The 23,983-nt window shown below is 55.6% G+C and overlaps 11 protein-coding genes across 11 annotated transcripts; 4 read left to right on the forward strand and 7 right to left on the reverse strand.

Annotated features, from left to right (window-relative positions):
- Nucleotides 1-68: 68 nt before the first annotated feature.
- Nucleotides 69-4,399, forward strand: BBK36DRAFT_1129073 (TPR-like protein; the record flags this gene model as incomplete). The annotated part of the gene is made up of 2 exons (XM_024891704.1): nucleotides 69-184; nucleotides 253-4,399. 2 exons carry the CDS (start codon nucleotides 69-71, stop codon nucleotides 4,397-4,399), a joined length of 4,263 nt encoding a protein of 1,420 aa, XP_024745710.1.
- Nucleotides 4,400-4,644: 245 nt separating this feature from the next.
- Nucleotides 4,645-5,416, reverse strand: BBK36DRAFT_1185187 (hypothetical protein; the record flags this gene model as incomplete). Its single annotated transcript, XM_024896430.1, has 3 exons — nucleotides 4,645-4,875; nucleotides 4,907-4,920; nucleotides 4,978-5,416. The coding sequence occupies 3 exons, from the start codon at nucleotides 5,414-5,416 to the stop codon at nucleotides 4,645-4,647; spliced, it is 684 nt and encodes a 227-aa protein (XP_024745711.1).
- A 355-nt stretch (nucleotides 5,417-5,771) lies between these two features.
- BBK36DRAFT_1129237 (hypothetical protein) lies at nucleotides 5,772-6,800 on the forward strand (the record flags this gene model as incomplete). The annotated part of the gene is made up of 2 exons (XM_024891717.1): nucleotides 5,772-6,263; nucleotides 6,351-6,800. The coding sequence occupies 2 exons, from the start codon at nucleotides 5,772-5,774 to the stop codon at nucleotides 6,798-6,800; spliced, it is 942 nt and encodes a 313-aa protein (XP_024745712.1).
- A 64-nt stretch (nucleotides 6,801-6,864) lies between these two features.
- BBK36DRAFT_61070 (NGG1p interacting factor 3) lies at nucleotides 6,865-7,995 on the reverse strand (the record flags this gene model as incomplete). Its single annotated transcript, XM_024898351.1, has 3 exons — nucleotides 6,865-7,532; nucleotides 7,630-7,799; nucleotides 7,901-7,995. The coding sequence occupies 3 exons, from the start codon at nucleotides 7,993-7,995 to the stop codon at nucleotides 6,865-6,867; spliced, it is 933 nt and encodes a 310-aa protein (XP_024745713.1).
- A 600-nt stretch (nucleotides 7,996-8,595) lies between these two features.
- BBK36DRAFT_1129293 (bola-like protein) lies at nucleotides 8,596-9,045 on the forward strand (the record flags this gene model as incomplete). The annotated part of the gene is made up of 2 exons (XM_024891725.1): nucleotides 8,596-8,680; nucleotides 8,789-9,045. 2 exons carry the CDS (start codon nucleotides 8,596-8,598, stop codon nucleotides 9,043-9,045), a joined length of 342 nt encoding a protein of 113 aa, XP_024745714.1.
- Nucleotides 9,046-9,601: 556 nt separating this feature from the next.
- On the reverse strand, nucleotides 9,602-12,081 carry BBK36DRAFT_1172590 (adaptor protein complex beta-adaptin large subunit; the record flags this gene model as incomplete). Its single annotated transcript, XM_024895749.1, has 5 exons — nucleotides 9,602-10,195; nucleotides 10,253-10,429; nucleotides 10,483-11,051; nucleotides 11,122-11,759; nucleotides 11,852-12,081. The coding sequence occupies 5 exons, from the start codon at nucleotides 12,079-12,081 to the stop codon at nucleotides 9,602-9,604; spliced, it is 2,208 nt and encodes a 735-aa protein (XP_024745715.1).
- A 1,300-nt stretch (nucleotides 12,082-13,381) lies between these two features.
- Nucleotides 13,382-16,127, reverse strand: BBK36DRAFT_1163076 (ATP-dependent DNA ligase; the record flags this gene model as incomplete). Its single annotated transcript, XM_024894496.1, has 3 exons — nucleotides 13,382-15,004; nucleotides 15,068-15,430; nucleotides 15,480-16,127. 3 exons carry the CDS (start codon nucleotides 16,125-16,127, stop codon nucleotides 13,382-13,384), a joined length of 2,634 nt encoding a protein of 877 aa, XP_024745716.1.
- A 476-nt stretch (nucleotides 16,128-16,603) lies between these two features.
- Nucleotides 16,604-17,580, forward strand: BBK36DRAFT_1144827 (ARM repeat-containing protein; the record flags this gene model as incomplete). Its single annotated transcript, XM_024893704.1, has 2 exons — nucleotides 16,604-16,767; nucleotides 17,046-17,580. 2 exons carry the CDS (start codon nucleotides 16,604-16,606, stop codon nucleotides 17,578-17,580), a joined length of 699 nt encoding a protein of 232 aa, XP_024745717.1.
- Nucleotides 17,581-18,029: 449 nt separating this feature from the next.
- BBK36DRAFT_148311 (hypothetical protein) lies at nucleotides 18,030-19,469 on the reverse strand (the record flags this gene model as incomplete). The annotated part of the gene is made up of 2 exons (XM_024897555.1): nucleotides 19,192-19,469; nucleotides 18,030-19,160 (listed from the first exon to the last, which is right to left on the reverse strand). Exons 1-2 carry the CDS (start codon nucleotides 19,387-19,389, stop codon nucleotides 18,030-18,032), a joined length of 1,329 nt encoding a protein of 442 aa, XP_024745718.1. The 5' UTR covers nucleotides 19,390-19,469.
- Nucleotides 19,470-19,651: 182 nt separating this feature from the next.
- Nucleotides 19,652-21,765, reverse strand: BBK36DRAFT_1164584 (T-complex protein 1 zeta subunit). Its single transcript, XM_024894662.1, has 6 exons — nucleotides 21,636-21,765; nucleotides 21,482-21,576; nucleotides 21,396-21,417; nucleotides 21,085-21,321; nucleotides 20,021-21,020; nucleotides 19,652-19,960 (listed from the first exon to the last, which is right to left on the reverse strand). Exons 1-6 carry the CDS (start codon nucleotides 21,675-21,677, stop codon nucleotides 19,719-19,721), a joined length of 1,638 nt encoding a protein of 545 aa, XP_024745719.1. The 5' UTR covers nucleotides 21,678-21,765; the 3' UTR covers nucleotides 19,652-19,718.
- A 494-nt stretch (nucleotides 21,766-22,259) lies between these two features.
- On the reverse strand, nucleotides 22,260-23,891 carry BBK36DRAFT_8413 (hypothetical protein; the record flags this gene model as incomplete). Its single annotated transcript, XM_024898568.1, has 1 exon — nucleotides 22,260-23,891. The coding sequence occupies one exon, from the start codon at nucleotides 23,889-23,891 to the stop codon at nucleotides 22,260-22,262; it is 1,632 nt and encodes a 543-aa protein (XP_024745720.1).
- Between the last annotated feature and the right edge of the window lie 92 nt (nucleotides 23,892-23,983).

Below are 23,983 nucleotides of genomic sequence, written 5' to 3' on the forward strand. Positions count from 1 at the left end.
CTTGCAACTTCTACAGTTCTCTACGCATGCCCCTCCCCCTCTAGGGTTTCCTTGAGATATCAGGTGTCATGTCGAACAAGGCAGCTCTCAAAGGCATCGGTGATGCGGTGCGTGAGAAGAACTATGACGGCGCCATCGAGAAAGCCCGAGACTTCTTGAAAAAAGACCCCAAGCACTACCAGGCGTATGTTGGCTGTTGGCTGCATCCTAGGCTGAACTCGTCATGTGCAGAAAGCTGACTATGGATTCCAGGCATATCTTCTTGGCCTTTGCGTTAGATCAGAAGAACAAGCTTGATGAGGCCGAGACCATCTACGAAGCAGCGGCTAAGCTGCGCCCTGAAGATGCACCGGCTTGGCAGGGCCTGATCAAGCTGTATGAGAAACAAGGCGCCAAGAAGCTGCAGGAGTATCACAGAGCCGCCGTCAGCCTGGCCCAAGCCTTTCACAAGACGGAAGACATGTACAAGTGCCAAGATGTTGTCGACAAGTTTGTCGATTTTGCCCGAGCTCACGGAGATCAGTTACAGTATGTCGACGCCTTGCGGATTAGACTTCCCGAGAGTCCTCTGTTTCCGATACTCGAAGGCCGCTTCCCCCACCCCGCCAAGACGTACGAAAGCATCGTTCTCATCCTCGAGGCCTATGAGAAGAAGACTATCAACACACTCATTGGAGAGCGGCGGACGAGGCTGGGTGCGACACTGACCGACGTGACCCTGGACGTGAAACGCGAAGTCTATCAAAACAGCAAGCTGGAGCACTATTACCGGCAACTCATCAACTGGACGACAGACGATGATGTGAGGAGAAACTACGAAGAGAAACTTATTCAGTACTGTTACGACCACGTTGCCGTGGTGCCTGCGGGGCCGCAAAAGACAGCCGAACAGCAAAAGGTGCTCGGACTGGCGAATGACATGGTCATCATCAAGCACCCCTTCCGACTTGCCTGGGAGATTGCCATCAATTGGCAGGACAAGAAGGAGATTCGTGACTACGACGTGGATCTACTGAGGAACTACTGCAGCTTCTTCCCGGAAACCGATCTGTACAAGATCATCACAGGATTCCTGACAAGCCACTTTTCTCCCTTCCCAGCACCTATGGCAGAACCCAAAAAGGCCGCCTCCCCTGACACTGAAACTTCGGAGGATAGCGACGAGGAGGATGGCGGCGCACCAACTTTTGTGGTTCCCTTGACCGAGGAAGACCGGCTGATCATGATGACTGATGGCATCTCGACCTCGGAATCCGTCTTCGGCTACAGACTCGTAGGAGAGTATTTGCTGCGATCTGGGGAATATGAGTCTACGGTAGAGTTGATGCGCAAGGCCATGCCTTTCCTTGCCAAGCAGAAGCAAACGATTGGCTTGTCCTATCAAAACACAGAGGATGCGTACTCCATCTCTCTTGCGACGGCACTCATCTACTATCAATCGCCGAGACACCACCAGGAGGCCAAACGTCTGTTTGACAAAGTCCTGGAACATGATGCGACATCAACTCCTGCCATGATTGGCGTCGGCCTGATTTTTGAGGAGGAGGAAGACTACGAAGAGGCGATCGACTTCCTCACCCGCGCATTGGCTCGAGACGGTACAAACCTGCGTGTCAAGTCCGAGGCTGCCTGGGTCAAAGCGCTTAGAGGAGATTGGCAAACAGCTCTGGGCGAGTTGCAGGAGTGTGTGGCGCCGTTGGAGAAGCAAGGGGAAGCAGCCAAAGAGCTGTTGGCTGATACCCAATACCGGATCGGAATGTGCATCTGGAACCTGGAGACGGATCGACAGTCTCGGAAGCGAAAGAAGGGCGAGTGTGCCTATGCTTACTGGCTCAAGGCGCTGAACAACTCCTTGAACCATGCTCCGACGTACACCAGCCTGGGCATCTTTTACGCCGACTACGCATCGGACAAGAAGCGGTCGCGGCGGTGCTTCACAAAAGCCCTGGAACTGTCATCGTCGGAAGTGACGGCGGCCGAGCGGTTGGCCCGCTCCTTTGCAGACGATGGAGACTGGGATCGAGTGGAACTGGTTGCCCAGCGCATCATCGACTCTGGCAAGGTAAAGCCTCCGCCGGGGTCGAAGCGAAAGGGAATCAGCTGGCCATTTGCGGCCCTGGGCGTTGCGGAACTGAACAAGCAAGACTTTCACAAGTCCATCGTATCGTTCCAAGCCGCCCTCAGGATCTCGCCGAATGACTACCACTCCTGGGTTGGGCTCGGCGAGAGCTACCACAGCTCCGGACGGTACATTGCGGCGACCAAGGCCATCCTCAACGCGAAGAAGCTGGAGGAAGAGTCCAAGGTCGACGTGTCCGCCGACACCTGGTTCACCAACTACATGCTTGCTAACATCAAGCGGGAACTGGGCGAGTTTGACGAGGCCATCGCACTCTACCAGACGGTCCTGGAGACACATGCCGAAGAGGAGGGAGTGGTTCTCGCACTGATGCAGACCATGGTGGACAATGCCGTCACGAGCGTGGATAGGGGCCTGTTTGGAAAGGCGGTTCATCTTGCCATTGATGCCATCAATTTTGCTACGAAGAGGAGCGGCAGCGTCTTGGACACTTTCAATTTCTGGAAGAGCATCGCCGAAGCTTGCTCCATTTTTACTACGGTTCAAAGTCGAACGGCAGACTTCCCCATCGACTCCATCAGGCCGCTGCTGGAGTCCCGGCCACAGGAGGCTTTCGATATCCTCGCCAATGTGGACAAGATCAGCACCAATGTCGTGTATCAAAAGGTCGCAGCAGACGAGCATTTCGGCCTCGAGATTGCGGCATGCATACACGCCACGATTTTGAGCTACAAGCAGGCAATCTACGTCTCGAGTGGCGACATTCACGCACAGGCCGTTGCGTATTATAACCTGGGATGGGCCGAATATCGGGCTCACACATGCCTGCCGTCACAGCTGCGGAAGAAGCCGAGTCCCCATCTGAGGGCTGCTGTAAGAGCTTTTAAGCGATCCATCGAACTGGAAGCCAGCAATGCGGATTTCTGGAACTCCCTGGGTGTGGTGACGAGCGAAATCAACCCTGCCATAGCCCAGCATGCCTTTGTCAGAAGCCTGCACCTGAACGAGCGCAGCCCAGTGGCTTGGACCAACCTTGGAACATTGGCACTGCTGTCCGGAGACATGAAGCTCGCCAACGAGGCCTTCACGAGGGCCCAGTCCAACGACCCGGATTATGCGCATGCCTGGCTCGGCCAGGGCTTCGTGGCACTCTTGCTTGGCGAGGCGAAGGAGGCCAGGGGTCTCTTTACGCACGCCATGGAGATTTCGGAATCGTCGTCGCTGCCTGCACGCCGCCATTACTCGTCTTCGCTCTTCGACCACATCTTGACGGCACCGCTCAACCTGAACGTGGCATCGCTGATCCAGCCGCTCTTTGCTGTGAACCAAGTCCAGAGCCTGCGGCCTGATGATTTGACCTTTGTGCATCTCGGAACCCTGCTGCAGGAGCGCACGGGCGAGAGCTCTCGCGCCGTCGCCACTCTGGAGAAGATTTGCGAAAAGCTCGAGGCCAACTACGAAAAGACCAAGTCCGCCGAGGACCTCGCCAGGTTCACGCTGGCTCGCACAGACCTCGCGCGGGCGTACCTTGGCTCTGGATCATACGAGCAGGCCGTCGAGTGCGGCGAGATGGCACTAGGGTTGAGCGGCGACGAAAGCGAGAGCGAGCTGACGAGCGACCAGCGCAAAAAGGCCCGGCTATCGGCGCACTTGACCGCTGGACTTGCGCAGTATTACCTCAAGGCATATGACGAGGCGGAGAAGTGCTTCGAGTCGGCGCTGGAAGAATCCGACAACAATCCTGACGCGACGTGCTTGCTCGCCCAGGTTCTATGGGCCCAGGGCACCGAAGCCGCGAGAGAACGGGCGCGCAATGCCCTGTTTGAGGTCATTGAGAAGCAGCCAGACCATGTCCAGAGCGTGCTGCTCCTGGGCGTCATTGCCCTGCTGGACCAAGACGAGGCAAGCCTGGAAGCCGTGGTAGAAGAGCTCCAGGGGCTCCGAACAAACGACAAGGTGACGGCCAAAGAGCAGTCTCGCATCGGCCAAGTCCTGCGAGCCGTGGCCGCCCTCGGCGAAGGCAAGTCAGAGCAGGACATGATCTCGCAAGTCCAGACGGACATCATGCTCTACCCTTACCTGCCACACGGCTGGTCATCCCTTGCCGAGGCAGCAGGGGAAGAGGGCGACTACCCGGCCGAGGTGTCGCTCAGGGTTGCGGCCAGGGGCATTCCGCCACGGGGGACGCTGGAGGCGCATGAGCTGGCCAAGGCGTATGCGGGCACGGGCAGAGTTGCGGATGCGCAGAGGGCGGCGTTTTTGGCGCCGTGGGAGGGATCTGGGTGGAACGCTTTGGAGGTTTGTGTGGAGGGTATGTGAGGGCAGGATATATCAATGGGAACTGAAGAACTATGATGGCGATGAAGGGACGGCTACTTATCATGATGGAAGATATAAAGGGAAAGGAAATGAAGGAGTATACGAAGACTCACCGTTGTTCCTCTCTCTTCAAGGACGGAGAATCTACACCTCTACGTAGAGTACAAAAACAACTAGAGCACGTATAGAATGACATGCAAAAGGGGGTATCACAACAACCACAACTCTTCCCCAAAATCCCACCATCACCCCGGCCGATCCGCCCCCACGCTCTCCCTCAACCTCGCCAGCCTCCCCTCCAACCAAGCCTCATGCCACGCATCCACCTTGCCCCCCAGCAACACACACGTCTCCGGCGCAAGCAGCACCGTCCCCCTCGCCACCACCGCGCCCGCCCTCAGCATCATCTTCTCCCCGATGAGCGTCTTGCCCACGGCAATCCCCGCGACGCGCTTCAACTCCACCGCATACACTCTCTTGCCGAGCCTGCAGCACCAGTCGATGCACCGCATTCGCTCCCCCTGAAGACGTCCCACCAGCACCAGCACCAGCACCAGCACCAACACCAGCACCAACACCAGCACGAGTAGAAGAAGAAGAGCCTTGCGTCGTAGAAGAATCAGCTCCATCATCATCCTCCTCCGCCGTAACCCGAATAACCTCCCTCCCCCTCGTCCTCTCCCCCCTCTCAATCGCCTCCAGCTCCTCAACCTGCTCCCACCGGCTCGCGCTCAGATTCTCCACATCCAAGACCTGCACGTGGACGTTCTGCGGGAGCTTCGCCTCCGCCACACCCGCAGAGTCAATGTCGGGCGGAAACGTCGCGATGGACGACGGGTCGATGAGGGAGGTGCTCGTCAGGTCGGAGGCGAGGAGCCGGGCCTTTGCCGTGGCGACGAGGGATTGGATCGGGGGCGGCGGCGAGCGGGACGTCGTGAGCGTTGTGAGGAGGGTTTGCGAGGGGGCGGGGAGGGAGAGGGCGAGGATGGAGCGGCGGAGTTGAGATATGAGGTCCATTGTTTTGTGTTGACCTTTGTGCTGTGCTCTTTGTATCTTAGGTATGTCAAGTTGAAGTTGAAGCTATCAGCTACTCTATTTTTTTGCTGGCAGAAATGACGTACCGCAGCCCGTCCGCTATAACCGATAACAGCGATAAGCTCAGGGTCCCAGGGGCGCTGTAACCCAGGTGGCCCCAGCTCCGAAACCCCCCCTGTAGCCTGTGCTCACCTCGCAAGGCTGTCACATCAGCCCATGGAGCCCCATTGAATCCAACCTGTCACCGTGTAAACACTCCCCAACTCCAGCCTCCTCCTCCTCCTCCTCCTCCCTCCCCACCCCCGTCACCAACAAATCTTCACACCAATCCCTCACCATGTCCACCATCGCCTCCTCCCGCAACCCCCAGCCCCCCCTCCGCCGCACCCCCTCTGGAACGCCAACCTCCTCCGCCCGGCCCTCCTTCGACGTCTCCCGCTCCGCAGTCAGCTCCCCCGTCCTCGGCGCCTCCCAGCCCGCAACCGGCAGCTCGATTCCAGGCGCCAGCTCCAACAAGCGCTCCAACAACCGCGCCGCCCTGCGCGAATACTACAACCTCCGCGCCGCCGCCGCCGCCTCCGCCTCGACGCCGTCCACGCCGCGCATCGTCGAGGTGCCCGACTCGGAGGTCCCCGCGAGCGAGATTGACGCGCCGGACTTCAACCTCGACGAGTACCTCCAGAAGATTGTTGCCGAGAGCAGCTTGCAGGAGCTGTTGAAGCTGTATACGAGAGTGCTCGGGGAAGTACGGGCTCTGGATGCGGAGAAGAAGGCCCTCGTGTACGACAACTACAGCAAGCTCATCACTGCGACGGAGACCATTCGAAAGGTATGAAGCTCCGCCATGGCCTGGGGAGGATCGGTGACAGGATGGTATTACAGCTGCTAATTCGTATATGTTGTCTGATTTCTCTAGATGCGAGCGAATATGGACCCCTTGAACCCTATGGCCACGACGCTCGATCCAGCCATTGCGCACATCTACAGCCAGGCTTCCGCCATACAGGAGTCATTACGAAAATTAGTTCCCGCTCCGGATTCAGAAGAGGGCAAAGCACGCGAAGCGCAGCAGCGACGCCAACGCACAAGACAGCTGGCCATTGAGGTTCTGGCGACACCAGAGCGCCTGCAGGCTCTTGTCAGGGAAGGCAGGTTCGAGGAGGCCAGGAGACAGTGGGAGATGCCCAGGAAGTTGCTGGAAGTCTGGAAGCAAAAGGGAGTGGGCGGAGACGACGTGCAGGCGTGCATCGATCAAGGCGACGCAGCCATTGCCCTGACGCGAAGCAGATCACCGGCACCTGAAGCGTCAAGGGATGGGCGATACGGCGCATTGGTCTCTCCTACGCCGCCTGCCATGAAGCAATGACCGCCCTCCCTTGATCTTATGTATATGCAACGAGCCGAGTCTGCCTGACGCCGTGTATCGCCTCTCAGTCCTCCTCCAAGGTACTCACGTCCAGTATCTTAAACGGATCCGAGTCGTACTCGCTCAGTATCACCTCGGCGTCCGGCTGGGCCTCCCTGAGCAGCTTCTCCAAGCTGGGCTTGAGGACTTCTCGGAGATACCCTCTCTCCGAGTTGCTGTGGAACACTTGGATGAGTGTCCTGCCCTGCTGGATGGCCCTCAGGGCAGAGTGATGGCTCGTCTCGCCCGTGACGAGCAGGTCCACGTCGGCCGACTTGAGAACGTCATATCCGCTCCCCGCGCAGACACCGAAGCTGCGCACCATGGTGGTCCTGATGTCGGCGCCAACGGGAGACGCGATCATGATGTGCTTCAGCCCACCCAGCTTGAGAGCCAATCGCTTGATGATCTCGGCTAGCGGCACGGCAGCGCCGTTGGTAAAGCGCCCGATGGTACCGTAACCCGCCGGCGAGTGGGATTCAGGAGCCGAGGCGCACGGGATGGCGACCGACTGTGTGTTCTTGTGCGGGCCGGCGACAATGTTGGCGAGCCATGTGTTGAGGCCCTTGGGAGCAGCGTCCACGGCTGTGTGCGGGCAGTAGACGGCGATGCCCGCCTTGGCCAGCTGCAGCAGCGTGGCCTGCTGGGGGTCGTCGTTGGTCACGGACTTGAAGCCGGAGAAGATGAAGGGGTCTGGGAGGAACGACATGGTCAGCATTCAGCGATGGAAGGTGTAGATATAGACAGTCGATGGAAGGTGTAGATATAGACAGTCGATGGGGTCACGCACGGTAGCTGACAATGACGCTGACCCCCTGGCCAATGGCATCCACCGCGACCTGGAAGGTGAGGTCGTTTGTCACCATGACGGTGGGCTGGAGCTTCTTTGCGTCGCTCTCGGAGTTGCCAACGAGCAGTCCGACATTGTCCCATTTTCGGTCGGCCAGTTCTTCGGGGTAACTGTATATTTTTTTGCAAAAAAAAGACTTTTAGTTAGCCGGATTCAAAGCAATTTGTCTGTCTGGTAATGGGGAACCAAGTGAGGGAGGGCAAAAACGTACAGCGTCCGCATGGAGTCGACGACAAGCTGCGTAAACTTGGACGACTCGACCTGCCATGCGCCCCATGCGCCCACGCCGTCCAGATATTCGGTCATGCTGCCGTTGTTGTTATTGCTGCTGCTGCTGCTGCTGCTGTCGAGTCGGATGCTTGTAGCAGAGAGGCCTCTTGGCGACAGAGGGAGAGGACCTCGGACGGGCCGCGGACAAGGACGCAAGGATGCTGCTGCTCTGAGTGCCGACGGTAGACCTCTATCCAGACGTCTCGCCAATAGCATGTCACAATCTGTCCAACATAAAACACAGACAAAAACAACTTGTCCAGTTCAGTATAACAGAATGCGGATTGATGTGTAAAATAAAAGTATGTATGTAGGTCGATCTGATCTGATGTATTTCAGCCTCAAACAAGAAAACCAAGCCAAAGCTGACAAGCTAAAAGCTACCTTGCCTTACCTAAATCCTCCACCAATCCCATTCCTCCCAATGAGCTCATACCGTATATAGATGCTCACCGAAACTGTATGGCTTGACACTGTGTGTGTGTGTGTGTGTGTGTGCCCGCCCCCACGATCTATCTAATCAATCAGATCGTCTTTCTTTCCTCCCACTCCATCCCGTCGCATTTGTCATACTGTCCCTTCTCGACACTTGAGCTCTACAACAGGGCTCGCAGAAGAAAGAGTCAACAGCACCCAATGGCCTCAATAACAGAAGCCTCCCTCCGCGAGGCAATCACACAGCGTCTCGGCGCAATCCACGTCCAAGTCACAGACATGTCCGGTACGCAAACAAACCTCCCCTCCTACCTCCCATTCCCCCTCTCCAACTTTCCTCTCCCCAGGCTTTCTTCAAGATCGCTAACCAGTTGTGTTTTGTGTGTGTTTAAAGGAGGCTGCGGCCAAGCCTTCACAGCCCTCATCGTATCCCCCCAGTTCCAGGACCTCAAGTCCCTCAAGCGGCACCGCCTCGTCAACACGGCCCTCAAGGACGAAATCGCCGCCATCCATGCCTGGACCGCAAAGTGCCAGACCCCGCAGGAGTGGGAGGCCGAAGGCGGCGGCACAAAAACGTCAAGCGGTGCCGAGGCCGTGGGGCCGTCGATGGAGGGGACCGTGGAGGGGCATGTTGAGGGGACGAGCGAGTGATGATGGTGATGATGATGATTATTTGACCGACCAAACAAACAACACAACTTTGAGAGATATGGCAATGCAAATGACAATACCCTGGGTCACGAACGGTGCCGGACGAAAAGTCAATTCTGGTGATGATACAAGGAAGAGAGGAGGACGAGGGACGTGAAAGAACTCGGGTCTCAGGCAGGGATTTGGCGCTGGGGATTGGGTGAGGGGAAGAGGACGATATGTGACGATATATGACGATATACGGGCGACAATAAGAGGAAATATACCGCGAGCGCGAGCCAACCTCAATATCAGCCGAGAGAAACAACAATGGGCACTCCATGAGTCAAGGTGATTCCGTTGACATTAATACGAAAAGTCTACCAAAGGGACATGGACGATTCGTATTATATCTTCATAATTTGTATATACCACAGACATCAAATATGCATCACTTATTAACTATATTCCCAACATCACGAGCCAACCCCATCCCCCCCCCATTCCCCATCCAGACTTTTTCCTGTCTTTTCTCCTCTCGTTTGACTTGCCGCTTGCATAAAAAGGCCCCAAACATTTACAACAAGCCCAAAAGATCATCGCTATCCTTCTTTGGCTGAGAACCGCCTTGCGCATTGTGCAGCTGCATCGCCGCCGGCAATGGCTGGTTCGCAGTCGTAGCTCCAAAGTTGAGCCCCTCAAACCCGTTCATTAAATCGTTCATGCCGCCAGACGGAGCACCTCCCGAGCTGCCAGCCGGAGGCGCGTCAAACATGCTCATCATGTCGGCCATGCCGCCCGTCGCCGGGCTCGACACCCGGTCAGGGGTTCCCGCTGCGCTGTTCTGCTCCTGGGAGGCCGGTGCTGCGCCATCAAAATCAATGTCCAGCAGGTTTTCAATGTTGTTTTGCGACACCGACGACGAGCCGTTGGCGGCAGCGGCAGCCACAGAGGCGGCGATGGGGTTTTCCGCGGCGTTCTGGCGCTGTTCCTGAATGGCAGCTCGCTGGATCTCGTCGGCACCGAACCGGCCCTTGCCGACAAAGGCTTCCGGAGGCTTGTGGTAGACCGATGCCAGAGTTGACAGCTCCGACAGCAGCTGCTCGAGCAGCGTAGCCGGCAAGCTCGTCATTGTTGTTGAAATGGTCGGCTTCTGTGACAGTACAATGGACTGGAAGTCCGTCAGTATACGCAGCTTTGGTCAAAAAGGGGCGCAATGAACTCCTACCTTGGCCACCTCCAAGTCTCCTGATAGCAACCGCCAGTAGACATATGCTCTGTCGCGGATGTCGGGGTTGTCGTTGTTGGTCGTTGCCTCTTGCAGCACCTTCTGAACCAAGCCCTGAGCGCCACTCGGCTTCTTCAAAAACAGCTTGACAACAGCCGTCAGGATCTGGAGTTGTGTCTACACTTCTGTTAGCCTGGATTCCCTAACTTTTCCATGACTTTTTGACGTACCTGAGTGAACTCCTCCAAAAAGGTGTCTACGAAACCTTCCAGAATCTCCTCGGCATTGCTAATCTTTTCCGCGTACTCTCCCACGATCCAGATGAGTGATCCGCGAGCGTTGGCCTCGTCGAGCTCGTCAATGTAGTTGCAGAGCGAAGGAATCACACCCTCGTAGCCGGGATACTTTCGCAGGATATCCTTGATAACCACGACAACCTCTTGCACCACGTAGTTGACCTTGGTGGCGAGCAGATCTTCCAGCGCCTGGACGCACTTGGCACTGGCGTCCTCAATCTTGATGGCCACCTGGCCGATGGCCTTGATGGCTCGGCGCACAAAGTCCATGTCCACTTCCAGGGCGTATTCCTTGAGCTCAGAGAGGAGCTGCTCGTAGTTCTTCTCGTTTGCTATCCTGACCATGATTTCCAGCTTCTGCATCTTGACGTACGGTGGGTCGTTGTATTTGCAGAAAAAGACTCTCAGCTCTTTGCTCAGGATGTCGGGCTTGGCCTGAAGGAGCAGATCAATGTTTCTGAGGGCGACGTATTGAACCTCTGGTGCAGAGGCAACCAATGTGACTGTGTTCAAGCTGCTGCGTTAGAAGAAAACCACATCATAAGGTAGTTGTTGCAAAGTCCCAGCACGTACCGAGTGGAGGCGCCATCTTCTTAAGATATGATCGCACGAGCTCCGGGTTGATCGACTTCATATGGATAAAGACCACCTTGACAGCAGCCAGGACCACGCTAGGGTTGACGTGCTGGAACTGCGGAATGACCCTCTCGCAGATGTGCTCCGACTCCTTGACGTCGGTGGCAGCGTAGTCTGCCAGCACGGTCAGAATGGTGATCCTACCCCATTCGGTGCATTCGTTCATGGCCATGAGCAGCTTCTTGAGGACGGGGGGCGTCACCAGCAGCGCCCTCGTCTCGGGCGCCGTCTCGCTGATCTCGGCCAGCGCCTGGACCGAGTTTGCGACCACCATGGGGTTGGGATCGCCAATCATCTCCTGCAGCGTCTCGATGAAGCCGTTCTCGATGCACATGGCCGGGTTCAGGTCAAACAGCTTGGCCACGCAGATGGCCGCCGTCTTGCGCACGTACGGCGACTCGTCCCGCAGCGTCTTCCGCAGCGGCTCCTCCATGTAGTCGACCATCTTGTCCACGCGGATGCATCCCATTGTGCGGATGGCCAGCGCTCGCACCAGCGGGTTCGGGTCTTCCGAGTCTTGCACAAACGTGTTGACGGCGAGAATGCAGAGGTCTGGGTGTGTCTTTGCGTAGTTCCTGGGATCGCGCTTCCCGTTAGCACCGCATAGACTCTCGTCATGGAATCCGTGTGTAACTTCTCAGTCATTATCTGCAGCCACATAACATACATGAGATAGAGATAGACCAGCTTCTTCTGGTCCAGGTCGGACGTGGCAATGTTCTTGAGGACGTCCGGGAACAGGGCCGACACGTCCTTGCCCAGCGTCATGGCCATGATGGTCTTCTGGATGGACTCCTTCCGCTCGTAGGCATACTGCGACACCAGGCCGGCCCGCAGCTCGAATGTCTCTCCCTTCCGAGGCGCGGCAAAGGCGCCCCGGATGCGATTCACCGCCATCGTCGAGGAGTTTGTGGGAGGATGAGGAGGGGCACGAGGGTGGTGGTCCCGGGTCTGGGGTTGACGCTGGCGTCTCGCTGTCCGGAGGCGTCTGCGAGCTGGTCGAGGACAGCAGCTGTGAGGAGAAGAGGCGAGAAACGGATAGCAGAGGCTGTCGAGGGGATCGCGAGCCGCAGAGCCTCCAGAAAGGACTCCGTGTCGTGGCCTCTGGAGTTGCGAGTCAGGCTGTCGAGGGGTTGAAGAGTTGCAGCTTATGTTGCGGATTACAGGCCAGGCATGAGCTTAGCAGTTGCTCGACAGCCTCCCTACAGGTTACCGTAGGCCAAGCGACGCTGAGTCATCATCCAACAGTGAGCGAATCAGCCAGACAGAAGCAAACGACATGGAGGTTCACACACCAGCACTGCTGTACTATCTATAAGAAATATTACTTCTGATGGAGTAAATCATACGACCCATCATGATAGTATCTCCTCCCTCGGTATACATTCAATGTCATACTGCATTTTTATTAGGTCATGAGCAAGCCAAGTAGTAAAGCATGATCCACATCAACCTCTTTCAACGAGCCTCACCTCTGCAATTCGACTTAGTCATCCAACCTCTCAACTCACACGATAGCAACAGTCCATCGCATCCAACTACCAGCTACTAACAGGCAGCATCGCCAATCATCGTCATATATATACACCAACAAAAAACGCCATTCAACCTCGTTAACTCCATCCAGAACAAAAAAACAAAAGCCACTCCAATCCCACCCGCACGGACCTCTTCCTCCAGGCCAAACAACAGCCATCGACGCCATAAACTTTATTCTTCTACTAGCTCGTCCTCTCATCTCTTCACTACCTACTACCAAGCCTCTGAGCCTTCTCTCTTCCACTCTTTCCGTTCCGCCGACATGGTAATTCATCCCATGCCGAACAGCAGTCATCGAGCAATGATTCCACGAGATTTCCTTGTCTGACAAGTCAACATGTCGCAGGCAAGCTTTCCCAACCTCAGGAGGCTGTTCATCGAGGCCCGGACAGAAGACGAAGAGAGGAACATTTCCCGAAAAGCCGTGTGTACCTTCACATGCCATTGCTTAAATGGATCGTTGTCTGACTGGTAGCAGTTCTATCATGCTGTCCTGTTCATGGGTTCAGTGGCCGTCTTTAGTCTGATTGCACAAAGACTCAATGCTAGAAAATGAAGCTTTGCGGGACACGCCCCAAGTTGTTGATCCAAGGCCTTCTATTCAAGCCTGCTTCGTTACCTGTAGGATTGCCTCATAGAAACCGACCTCAATCAAGCTTCAGACCTCTTGCTCACCATCAGGAGCATCCTCCATCTCAGCCTCACCATCCTTTGCCGTTGATGCCGCCTTGGCCTCCTGCTTCCTCCATAGATTAGCGAGAAATTCATTCGTACTCGCTTCTTCAATGCTCTTATCCTCTCTCTTCTTCAAAAACCGCGGGAATCGCAAACTCAGGCCTCGCTCGTCGCTCACAAGCCCAATGGCTGCCGTATACACCGGGCTGAGCGTAATGTCCGCAAATGCCATTTCCCACACCTCCTGCGGCTCGAACCAGACATCTGGCGCCGGCCCGTGGTATTCTATAAAACTCGGTTTCTGCAGTTTGGTGTTCTTTGGTTCTCCGCTCTCTTCGCCATCATCATAAAACTCCTTGTTCGCCTTGTAGAACGTGTCTGTAAATCCCGAGATGCATTTGCACACCACCTCGAGCATGCCGCTTTCTTCGTTGCGCACCGCCATCAGGATGGGAGACCACCACTTGGCTTTTCGACCCTGTCCATGCCATCCAGCCACGGGAATCATGTCCAGCGTGTCGAAACTCGAATTATAGTCCTTCTTCACCTTGAGCCACGAGTCCAGCCGCTTATCTGGTTCATAAGTCGCCAAGAGCGGCTTCCTTCGAGACTTTGCTGTTTTCTCTTCGCCATCGGCCTTTGCAGAATTCTTCGGCTTGCCCTTGCCTTTTGACTTAGTCTTTGGTAGTGACAGCTTCTCCGTTTCTTCTATGGGCTGCTGAACCTCTTCCTCCGCCAAAGGTGGGTCGGGTATATTGTCCAGTATCTTCACCATGATACCCTCGCATTTGTTCTCCAATGCAGACTTGAAAAACTCGAGGACTGCTTCGGAGTCTCCCGAAGTAGCGTCCAGGCTTTTGACCCAAGTGAAGTGATGAGGTACTTCGGTGAATAGCGATCGAAGAAGCTCTCGCCGTTCTCGAAATGGTCGGTTCAGGAGAGATTGCCCGTTCAGATACATGAGGTCGAATGCAAAGAGACACACGTCGATCTTGATGTCCCCGACCGCAACATCCTTTCGCGCACGATTGGTGAGCGTCTGGAAGTTCTTGAGCTCGCCCGACTCTCGATCGAGAGCCACCACTTCCCCTTCCATGATGAAGCTTCCGATGCCCTCTCCTCTGATCTTGGGCACAAGGTCCACGAGGTCGGGATACTTTTCAGTCATGAGCTCCAAATGTCTGGAGAAAATGGAGACTTTGCCTTTCTCGTCACAGTGGACTTGTGCGCGCTGTCCGTCATACTTGTACTCGCAAGCAAAATCTCTCCCCTGGAGCTTGGTAAGCATCTCTGAGAGGTCCCTGGTTATGCTTCCCAGCATGGGACGCAGCGGTACATGGAGAGTCAAGCCGCATCGCAGAAGAAGCTCTTCGCAGACCCCAACATCGAGGAGGGCGGGTATTAGGTCGTTGTAGTTGGGGTGTCTCGCAAAGCTGGCTTTGACAATCTCTTCCGCCTTGCTCCAGACTTCTGCCAACTCTTCTTTCTTCAGCTTACTCAGTTCCGTGACATCCCTTGTGCTGTATTCAGTGCCAGGGGCCTTGGACAGTAAGAATGCCCTGGATAATGCGATAAGCATAGTAGTCTTGACAGCACCGATGCGGAGCTATACAGGATTAGCTGTGAAGTTGGTACCAAGAGGGTTAAAGGGGAATTGTTCAATACGCACATATTGGGAGACGGTTCGAACGATGAAACGGCTCTCCTCCCCTCCTCGCGCGTCCTGCAACAGCCGATCGACGATTCGCTGCTTCACCTCACCACTCCCCTGTCCGTGTGTGGTGGCAATCTTGACCAAGGCTTGATAGACCCCCTTTATCGTGAGGGGCTTTGGCTTTCTTAATGTGAAGCTCTGTTTCTTCTTTGCTTCGAAAGCAACATCGCCCGGGTCCCCGTACTTGTCATAGATGGCCTTGAGAGACCGGTTATCCAGACCACAGACTTGACGAAGCGCCTTGGAAATGGCAGAGCCACCAAGCCCAAGCTCCATGGAAATGTATGGAGGCGATATGGAATTTGTGGCCAGCCAGACCTAGATTGATGAGAACTGGGCGATATCAGTGATGAGGTTGAACACTTACAGCCGGTAAGAGACTGGAAGGGTCTCCTTCGATTAAGATGCGCAGGCAGTTTACGAGAGTATCGACAATTTTGATACGGCTTGTCGTCGCGCTAACTAGGACAAAGCATCTGGTGAGGAGAGCGTACGTTGCGTCCCCCTTTTCGGCTGCCCAGCACTCCTGTAGTACTTTTACGTACTTTGACGGCTCAAAGGTGAGGGGAGATTCATCGAGAGGAATGGAGTTTGTGACTGCGTCATCCACCATGCCGGTAGATTGCAGAGACAGCGTCTTCTTGGTGTCTTGCTTCTTCGGAGCCGCATCAGCAGCCGGTTGCTCTGCCTGGCCGATGGAAGCAGGCGTAGAATCGCCCTCTTCTTCCCTCGAGATGGTTGCCACGTCTGCGTCCTTGGATGCCGAACTTTGGCCTTGGGAAGGAGTATGACGCCGGCTTGCTACCTCTTGGTTCCATTCTGCCTGTAGCTTGCGTGCCAGTTCCTCGTCTGAGAGTCCGGCGGAAGAGCTGCTTGGGGCGCCATCTTCTCCGGTGGATGGATTTGGCGTCCCAGGCTGCTTCTGCTTGGAAAAGAAGTACTCGAGTCCCTTTGACTGGGCCGCCGGCTGCTTTCTGCCATTGTTGAGCTTTCTCGCCTTGGCCGGACTCGACATGATGTCTGTATGTCGTTATGTCGTTTGTATCATGATCCAGCAAGCATCTGCTGGGGGCTTTCCCCTCCTCAGCATCAAGAACAGCCGTTGAGCAGAATGAAATGGTCCTCTGAGACACAACTGCATCCCTGCCCTGCCGTGAAAACGCGTCATATCCGAGCAACAGCCCAGCCGTCGTGCTTCAGGCTCGTCCCTCACGTCGTCCATGACGCACTCCAACACGACAGCACGTGACCGCGCCTCAAGCCTCCCAAGACCCCGTCGTCTCTCCCCCGCTAAGCCCCTTTCGGCCCCTCGATGCCGCACAACCAGCAACCCGCAATTATGCGAAATCTTTCCCCTTCAGCCCCACCATCTCGAACTTCAAACATCGAAGCCATTATCCCCCTCACCCAGGACCCCAACAACACCTATTCTCTTCCTCCTTCTACGCCTCCTCCACCTCCTCCTCCTCCTCACCCAATCCACAGCCCAAGATGAACGGCGAAGACCCCGCGGAACGGCCCGACTACATCACCGCCGTGATCAATGGCCTCGAGCGCTACAACCCCGAGGCCGTCAGCACCCTCGAGACCTACCTCCAGGAGCAGTGCGAGCAGAAGTTTAGCGACTGCAATGCGAACCGGACGCTGTTGAAGCTGTGAGTGGCCTTTGCTCTTGGATCTCTTTATCTATCTTCTTTGCTGCGTTCTGTTTACCTACATGATGACCGTTTTTGTAAACGTTTCCTATTACCTGAGACGGGGGTCTAAACCGCCCTTTGTCACTTGAAGTCAACTTTAGTGGTGTCTGAAAAGAAAAGAACGAAAGACAATGTCATAACTGCCTCCTTTTCGCCATCTGTCACATCATTCGCGCATACAAATCACAGCAAAAAGCTAATCAGAAGCAAAAAAATCTTGCGCCAAACCTCTCTAGCTACCAGCTCAACCCCGACCGCATGAAGGACGAAGTCGTCACCAACATCCTCGTCAAGGCCATGACCAACTTCCCCTCGTCCCAGTTCACCCTCGCCCTGCACCTCATCAACCCGTCCGCCGCCTCCTCCGGCGAGCTCCACGAGGCAATCACCAAGCTGCGCTCCCTCAACTCCCAGCTCCAGGGCGCCCAGTACGCCGACTTCTGGGCCGACCTCGACGGCGACGACCTCTGCGCCGACCTCATCGCCGACATCTCCGGCTTCGAGGACCTCGTCCGCGAGCGCATCGCCTCGCTCGTCGCCCAGGCCTTCCGCGAGATCCAGCTCACCCACCTCGTCTCCTGGCTGGGCGTCAACGAGGACAAGACGCGCAAGTTCATCACCGAGGTTGCCGGCTGGACGATTGACGACGACGGCATCGTCAAGATCCCCTCGAACCCGGATAACGAGGCCAAGAAGTCGGAGATTCGCGAGGATGTCAACGTCGACCAGTTTGCGCGAGTGATTCGACGGGCGTGGGAGGAGACTGTATAAAGAAAGTTTCCAAGGAACGAGGAAAAGAGGAAAAGAGGGCGAGGCGAACAATGACGAAAGATGGAGAGGAATGAAGGGACGGGGCGTTGATTCACCAAAGTATTTGCTTATATACAGGGAGCACAGAGGTTTTTTGACAAGATGGATAATGTCGACCGGAAACCCCGTGATGCGGAATGAAATTTTTCTTCAAAAAGATTTACTGGCATTGGTGCGGGGGTCCCGAAAAAGCTCAGGCGTTTAATAGGAATACAATAACCCTTTGAACTGTTCATTTGAAGAAAGCGATCCGGGAGTCAACCATATAGATTATGGCTTGCGTTAGAGTAGGGCATCAAGACAATTACATCTATTGGTACTTCGCAATTTTATATCATGAACTCGTTGAGGCTATCTAAAAATCCTCTTATTTTACCTTCGCTTTCTTTTATTCCCCCATAAGTAACCCATTACTTGCCCTTGGACAGCTCCTCCCACTGCACACCCGCCCACTCCTCCAAATAACACGCCTCCTCAACCCCCGTCCCCCTGACCAAACAGTCCCTCTCGCACACCCCCACGATAATCGTCCCCCACTCCATCCCGTCCAGGCTCAGATCCCCCTCCTCCAGCTCCGTGATGGCGTTGGGCGTCAGCTGCACCTCAAACGTCCGCCGGCCGCCGCAGTTGGGGCACCCCGGCATCGTCCGCTTCGTCAGCAGCTCGCCCACCGCGTCCGACTTGGAGTACAGCAAGGGCGCGCCGCCAAACTCGTAGCGGATGCACTGCTCCGGGTTCTGGGCCATCCTGTCGGCGAACTTCTGGAAGGTGGCGTCCATGGCGGACTCGAAGGCCTCGCGGTCGAGCGCCGAGGGCTCCGGGGCGTCGGAGTCGGCAATGGTCACGTTGGCGGGCAGCTTGTTGGTCGTCGACGTGGGGTCCAGCGTCTCGTAGTCGGCGTCGGCGAGGTAGAGCGTCGGGTAGGGAGTTGGCTGAGCCGCCTTTTCGGGCCATGGCTCGGGAGGAGGAGGAGGGCCCGCGGGCGTGGTGTTCAGGGCAAGAGTTTCGGCAAAGGTCTTGGAGAGGTTCGTCGTTGCAGCTGCTGAAGCTGAAGCAGCAGCAGGCTTCTCGGCTGGGGCTGTAGCAGGCTTGGCTGGCTGGCTCGAAAACGGGTTGGATGAAGAAGTGCTGAATGGATTGCTCGACCCCGAGCTGAAAGGATTCGCGCCGCCGCTCGAAAACGGATTTCCGCCCGCCTGTCCCAAAGGCTTCGCTCCAAACAGCGACTCCCCGAGGCCAGGCCCATTCTCCTCCTTCTTCTTCTCCTCCGGTTCCCTCTTCGTCTCGGGCTTCTTCTTCTCAACCTCGGCTGTCGCCTCGGCACCGTCTTTCCACACCCTCACGCCTCGCAGCGCACGAACGCTTCCAGCCTTTCTCCGACATGTCGCCCTGCGGCAGGCAAACACGTACAGCCGCCGCTCGTGGGAGGGGAATTTCTCGGGGAGCTCGCCGTTGAGCTGGAGGAGCAGCGCCATGAGATCTTTGCAGACTTTACATCTTGCCAGTGCCGCTGAGGGAGGTTTGTCTGCGTCGAGCCAGTCCTGGAACCATCATCAAGCATTAAATTAGCACAAAGGCCTTCGAGGCGCAAGTCATCGCCATTGAAAAGAATCTCAAGAGAAATGAATAGTGCAGAGGCGAAAAGTAATTTACCGGAGTGCCTCCCAGTTTGCTTATCGTGTCTTCTTCGGCCTCTTTGGAGGCATATCCGAGAAGGACATTCGTCTCGGTGAATTCGCCCTCTGACGAGTCTGAAGCGTAGTCGGCCATTGTCGCAAAACTGATGGGTTGTGATGCTGTATGTAAGTTAGTCGATGGTGGGGTCAAGATTTTTTTTGTAGGTGGGAGATAATCTCTGGGCTGCGGGGCTTATCGGCTGGTCCCCTGATAGAACCAAGCAAGCATCATGTACCAACCATGACATTCCCTACCTACTACAGGCTTCCCCATTGTGTCAACCATTGTAGGACCAAGTTTATTACCAGACACAGTGAACAACTAGAACAATATGAAGCATTGGGAAGACGTCAGTGTGCAATATTTGAGAATGCTCCGGGATAGTTTTGTCTACTACACGTCTAAACAACAGATTCACTCATCTACATATCCTCAGGGCCGTCCATTCCCGGGCCCGGCCCAGCAGCTCTGCCCATCTGTCGCGCCTTGAGCAGCTCGTCGCAGAGCAGCAGGTTGGACGCAATGCCTGAGCTTGAGGCAATGCAGTTTCTCAGCACTCTGAACGAGTCAAAGACACCCTCCAACTCGGGATCCATGGGCTCTCCAGTCTCCAGATTCAGGCCAACCGTCTGGCCTTCAGCGTGCTCATCTTGCAGGGCGGCAACTGTGTTACCGGCGTTAGCAATGCATCTCCAACTAGTATTCATGTTAGTTGCAAACTTACGAGCATCCTGGACATCATGGCCTGCATTGGCAGCAAGGGTCTTGGGGATAATAAGAAGAGCATCAGCAAACGCCTCCACGCCCCACTTGGCCTTGCCCTTGACCGTCTTCGCAAAGGCATCGCTCTTGAGGTGGGCAGCACAGGCAACCTGGAAAGCACCGGCACCAGGGACAACGCTCTTGTCGACAATCATGTTGTAGACGCTTCTCAGACCATCTCGGACAGCATCCGTGACTTGAGCAATGGTGTGCTGGTTGGGGCCCTTGATCAAGATGGTGACAGACTTGGGGTCCTTGACCTCCTCGATGAAGGTGTACTTCTCCTCGCCCAGAGTCTGCTCGTAGACAAGGCCGGCCCAGCCGAGGACCTCGGGTGTCAGGTCATCCACGGTGTTCTGGGCAGTACCGCCGCAGATGAGCTGCAGTCTCTCCATATTCCTCCGCTTCGCTCTCCGCAGAGCGAGGATGCCGTTCTTGGCCAGGACGTCGAGGGAAAGAGGATCGATGCCCTTCTGGTTGATGATGACGAAGCTCTTCTTCCCGTCGTCACCGCACACCTGCTTCTTCAGTTCCACAATCTTCTTGAGCTTGGCGTCGATGAACCGGCGCTCACTCTCGACAAGCTTGTCTCGCTGCTCGGCGCTGGAGTAGAAGAAGCCAGAGTTGATCTCGGTCTTCTCGTACTCCAAGCTGACGTTCATTGTCAGGATGTAGCAGTTCTCCAGTCGCTTGGGCATGTCTGGATGCCTGGCACCGTGGTCCAACGCCAGTCCTCGGATGAGCTGCGTGTCTGAGGCAGTGCGGTGCTGCATCTTCATAATCTCCACCATGTGCAGGTCGGGCTTGGCAGGAGCCTGGTAGATGGACAGCACGGCATCAACGATATCGGGGGTCAGCTTCGCAGCCAGTGTGGGGTTGAGCTTCGTGGCGAGGGATGTTCGGGCGACGTTGAGCAGCAGTTCGCGGTCGACCTCCTTGGACAGCTTGAAGGAGTCGAGGAACTAGCGAAGCAGACAGTCAGCCAAGACAAGATCCATGCATCTGATTAGCCTTTCTCTCTATTACCTTGAGAGCTTCAGCCTTGGCAATCTCGAAGCCGTCGGTGATGATGCGTGGGTGCAGCCCCTCTGAGATGTATCGGTCTGCCTGCTTCAACAGCTCGCCCACCAGCAGCACCACCGACGTCGTGCCGTCGCCGCAGATGTCGTCCTGCGCAGTCGCCGCTCGGGCAATCATAACGGCGGTCGGGTTTTGGATTTGCATCTCCCTCAGCAGCACGTTTCCATCCTTGGTCAGTTTGATCTGTGGGCGACGAGGTGCGGTTAGGAATAGGGGGTTCCGGTCATTGAGGGGTACAGAGTTGGGCATTCGCGTACCTGTCCGGCGCCGTCGACGAGCCTGGCCATTGCAGTTGGTTAGCACTATCGAGACAAGGGGATGCAGCTTTTCCTTCTGTCCTTACATCTTGATCGTGCCTCGCGGCCCGAGGTTGGACTTGAGCACATCCTGCAGGCCCTCGCCGGCACTGATGTTGACCCTGAGAGCTTCACCCCTCCTCTGCACCCGGTTAGACGCCAGCAGCTCACACAGGATAGACGGACAGCAGGGACACGCACTCGGGACTCGGCCTTTGGGTTGAGAAGTTGTGCCGCGGACATTCTGTGATGGCTCTGAGCTTGCCGGTTCGATTATCAATCTCGTGGGCTTGTGTCGGGCAAGTGTCGTGCTTTCGACAAGCTTCCCTCTGCCTGGCACCGACCCGCAGTCAGAGGTGGTGGGCTGGGTTCTTTTTTCTGCCGCGCTGCGCAAAGGCGGTGTGGAGGGGGATGCTGTGTAAGAAGGTACGTACTCCCGTCACTCCCCTCGTCACCTCTCGTCAACCTTCACCTGCTCCGAGACAAATTGGGGACTGTTCAACGCTTGAATTACAATAATAGCAATGATTTGGCATTGAGCTCGATGGGAAGTAGAATTTGACATTTATCTGGCTCATAATAGTTTCCAGAAGTGATCCTCGATCCCGACCACTTCCCCACCAAACATATCTCATTCATCTCAACTGCCCCCATCATCCGCCCCCTTTTGCTCCATACCTTACTTAATAAACACCCAAGCATAAGGTACAGATCAAGAGTCATCTCAGAATAAGTCTGACAAGATATTCACTGCTGCAACTGCCCAACTCATCAAGCCTTCTGGGCACCAACATCGTTTGTTTCATTAAGCCATGCTCCATGAAGTCACTCGTCTCGAGTTCGACTCCATTGCCCGGCTGCTTCGACAAAGGGAGCATAGTAATACATGGGGCTGATTGCAATACGCACCGCATACTTTGCGGCCAAGTCCCATAGAGGTACCGTGATAAAGTCAGTCGGCATCTGACCATTACCGCATGAGCAAAACCACTGTTGTCCTGGCTCAAGGCTCAGCGGCATAGTGGCCCCTTGCTTTGTGTACTCACAGCCCGGAAGATGATTCCAAGTACGGCATCGCTCTATGAAGGACGGCATCGTCTTCTTCCAGAGAGCCATCTCTTCGTCATCGACTTTCAGCGTCACGTCTTCCAGCCATTTCAACTTCTTCAGGAAGTCGTCCAAGCCCCCAGACTCCAAGTATTGAGACGCAAGCGGCAAGATGGCAGCATCCAGTACTACCGATGCGGTGTCGCCATCCAATCGCACCGCCGAGACAAAAATCATGGCCTGGACATCGCCTCGTCGCCGTCCACTAAGTGAAAATATGCATGTCTGGCTTTTTAGTGTGCCAGAGCAAGCCCGGAACATGGCGGACACGGTTCCTTTGAACCGGGCGCGCACGTCTTCCGTCTGTCCCCCTTGACCATGTGGGAGAAATTGCAGAGACGTCAGCGTTGTCAACCATGCCAGGCGCTCAGGCTGGTTCATTTCAAGCACCGGAAGGTTATCGAGATTGAGATGCGGCAGGTCAACAGCCACGGGAAGACCGCCTGGAGAAATCATAGTAAGCGAAAGGCAACCATTCAGGACGCTGCTTCGCCTCGGATCTACCAGAGAGGCAACCACCTTGATGTATGCAGACGTGCGACCGGCGCCACTGAAGCCAGTGTTGCTGACGACGCTCGTAAGGGGCACTGGGTATCTGAAGGGGCAGGTGAACTTGTTCTTGCCAAGTATGATGCTAATAGAGAAGGGGTCGTTCTGATACATCTCAAAGGGCGGCTTATTCTGCAGATTCCTCTTGCAGCTCTCAGAGGAAACCTGGATGAGCGCACTCAAAGCTGCAATACCCCTTTTATCTGGGCATAGCTCGGCCATCAATATCATTCGGGCCTCGTTTTCCGCTCCGGTCACCTCATCTTTTAGGGGCCTCACACCACCACTTGTTATCTTGTGCGCAGTGGTTCCTGGCATCAGTTTGCTTATAAAAACGCCGGTCGTGTTTGAGAAGCTGGTTTCGTACATTGTTCGATGAGACATGCCTAGCACTTCGGTAAAGAAAACGGTACTAGGAGAGGCCATACTCAGGTCCAGGCCAACCAAGTCTGTCACCGGCTGTCCCGCCAACGCAGTTGTCGGCACCAAGAAAGTCGCTACCAAAGATGATGTTCCCGACCAACGGAGTTCATCTTCTTCTATGCTGACGGTGGCATCTCCCGAAATAATGTCGCCTGTTGTCGTTACTTGACCAAAAACGACGTGAACATCGTCGAACACGTTGCACCTCCTTTGTGAAACGATGCCGCTGGACTTCAACGTGCCTACCAAGGTCGGAACGGGCCATGTCAAGTATGGTTCGGGGAAGAAGTCGCGGAGAGCTTCTCGGGGCACAATTAGGGTGACGGCGACCACCGGCGGAATGTGTTTCCATCGGCTCAGGAGTCCGATGCTGGACATCTGCACTGCACCCGTCTTCCCCAGGGTATGGATATTGAAGAGCGAAAGTTGTAAGCGGAGATCCTGTACCTGTCTTCTAGCCATAGGCAGAG

Source organism: Trichoderma citrinoviride, assembly GCF_003025115.1.
Source record: "Trichoderma citrinoviride strain TUCIM 6016 unplaced genomic scaffold BBK36scaffold_17, whole genome shotgun sequence".
Lineage (NCBI taxonomy): Eukaryota > Fungi > Ascomycota > Sordariomycetes > Hypocreales > Hypocreaceae > Trichoderma > Trichoderma citrinoviride.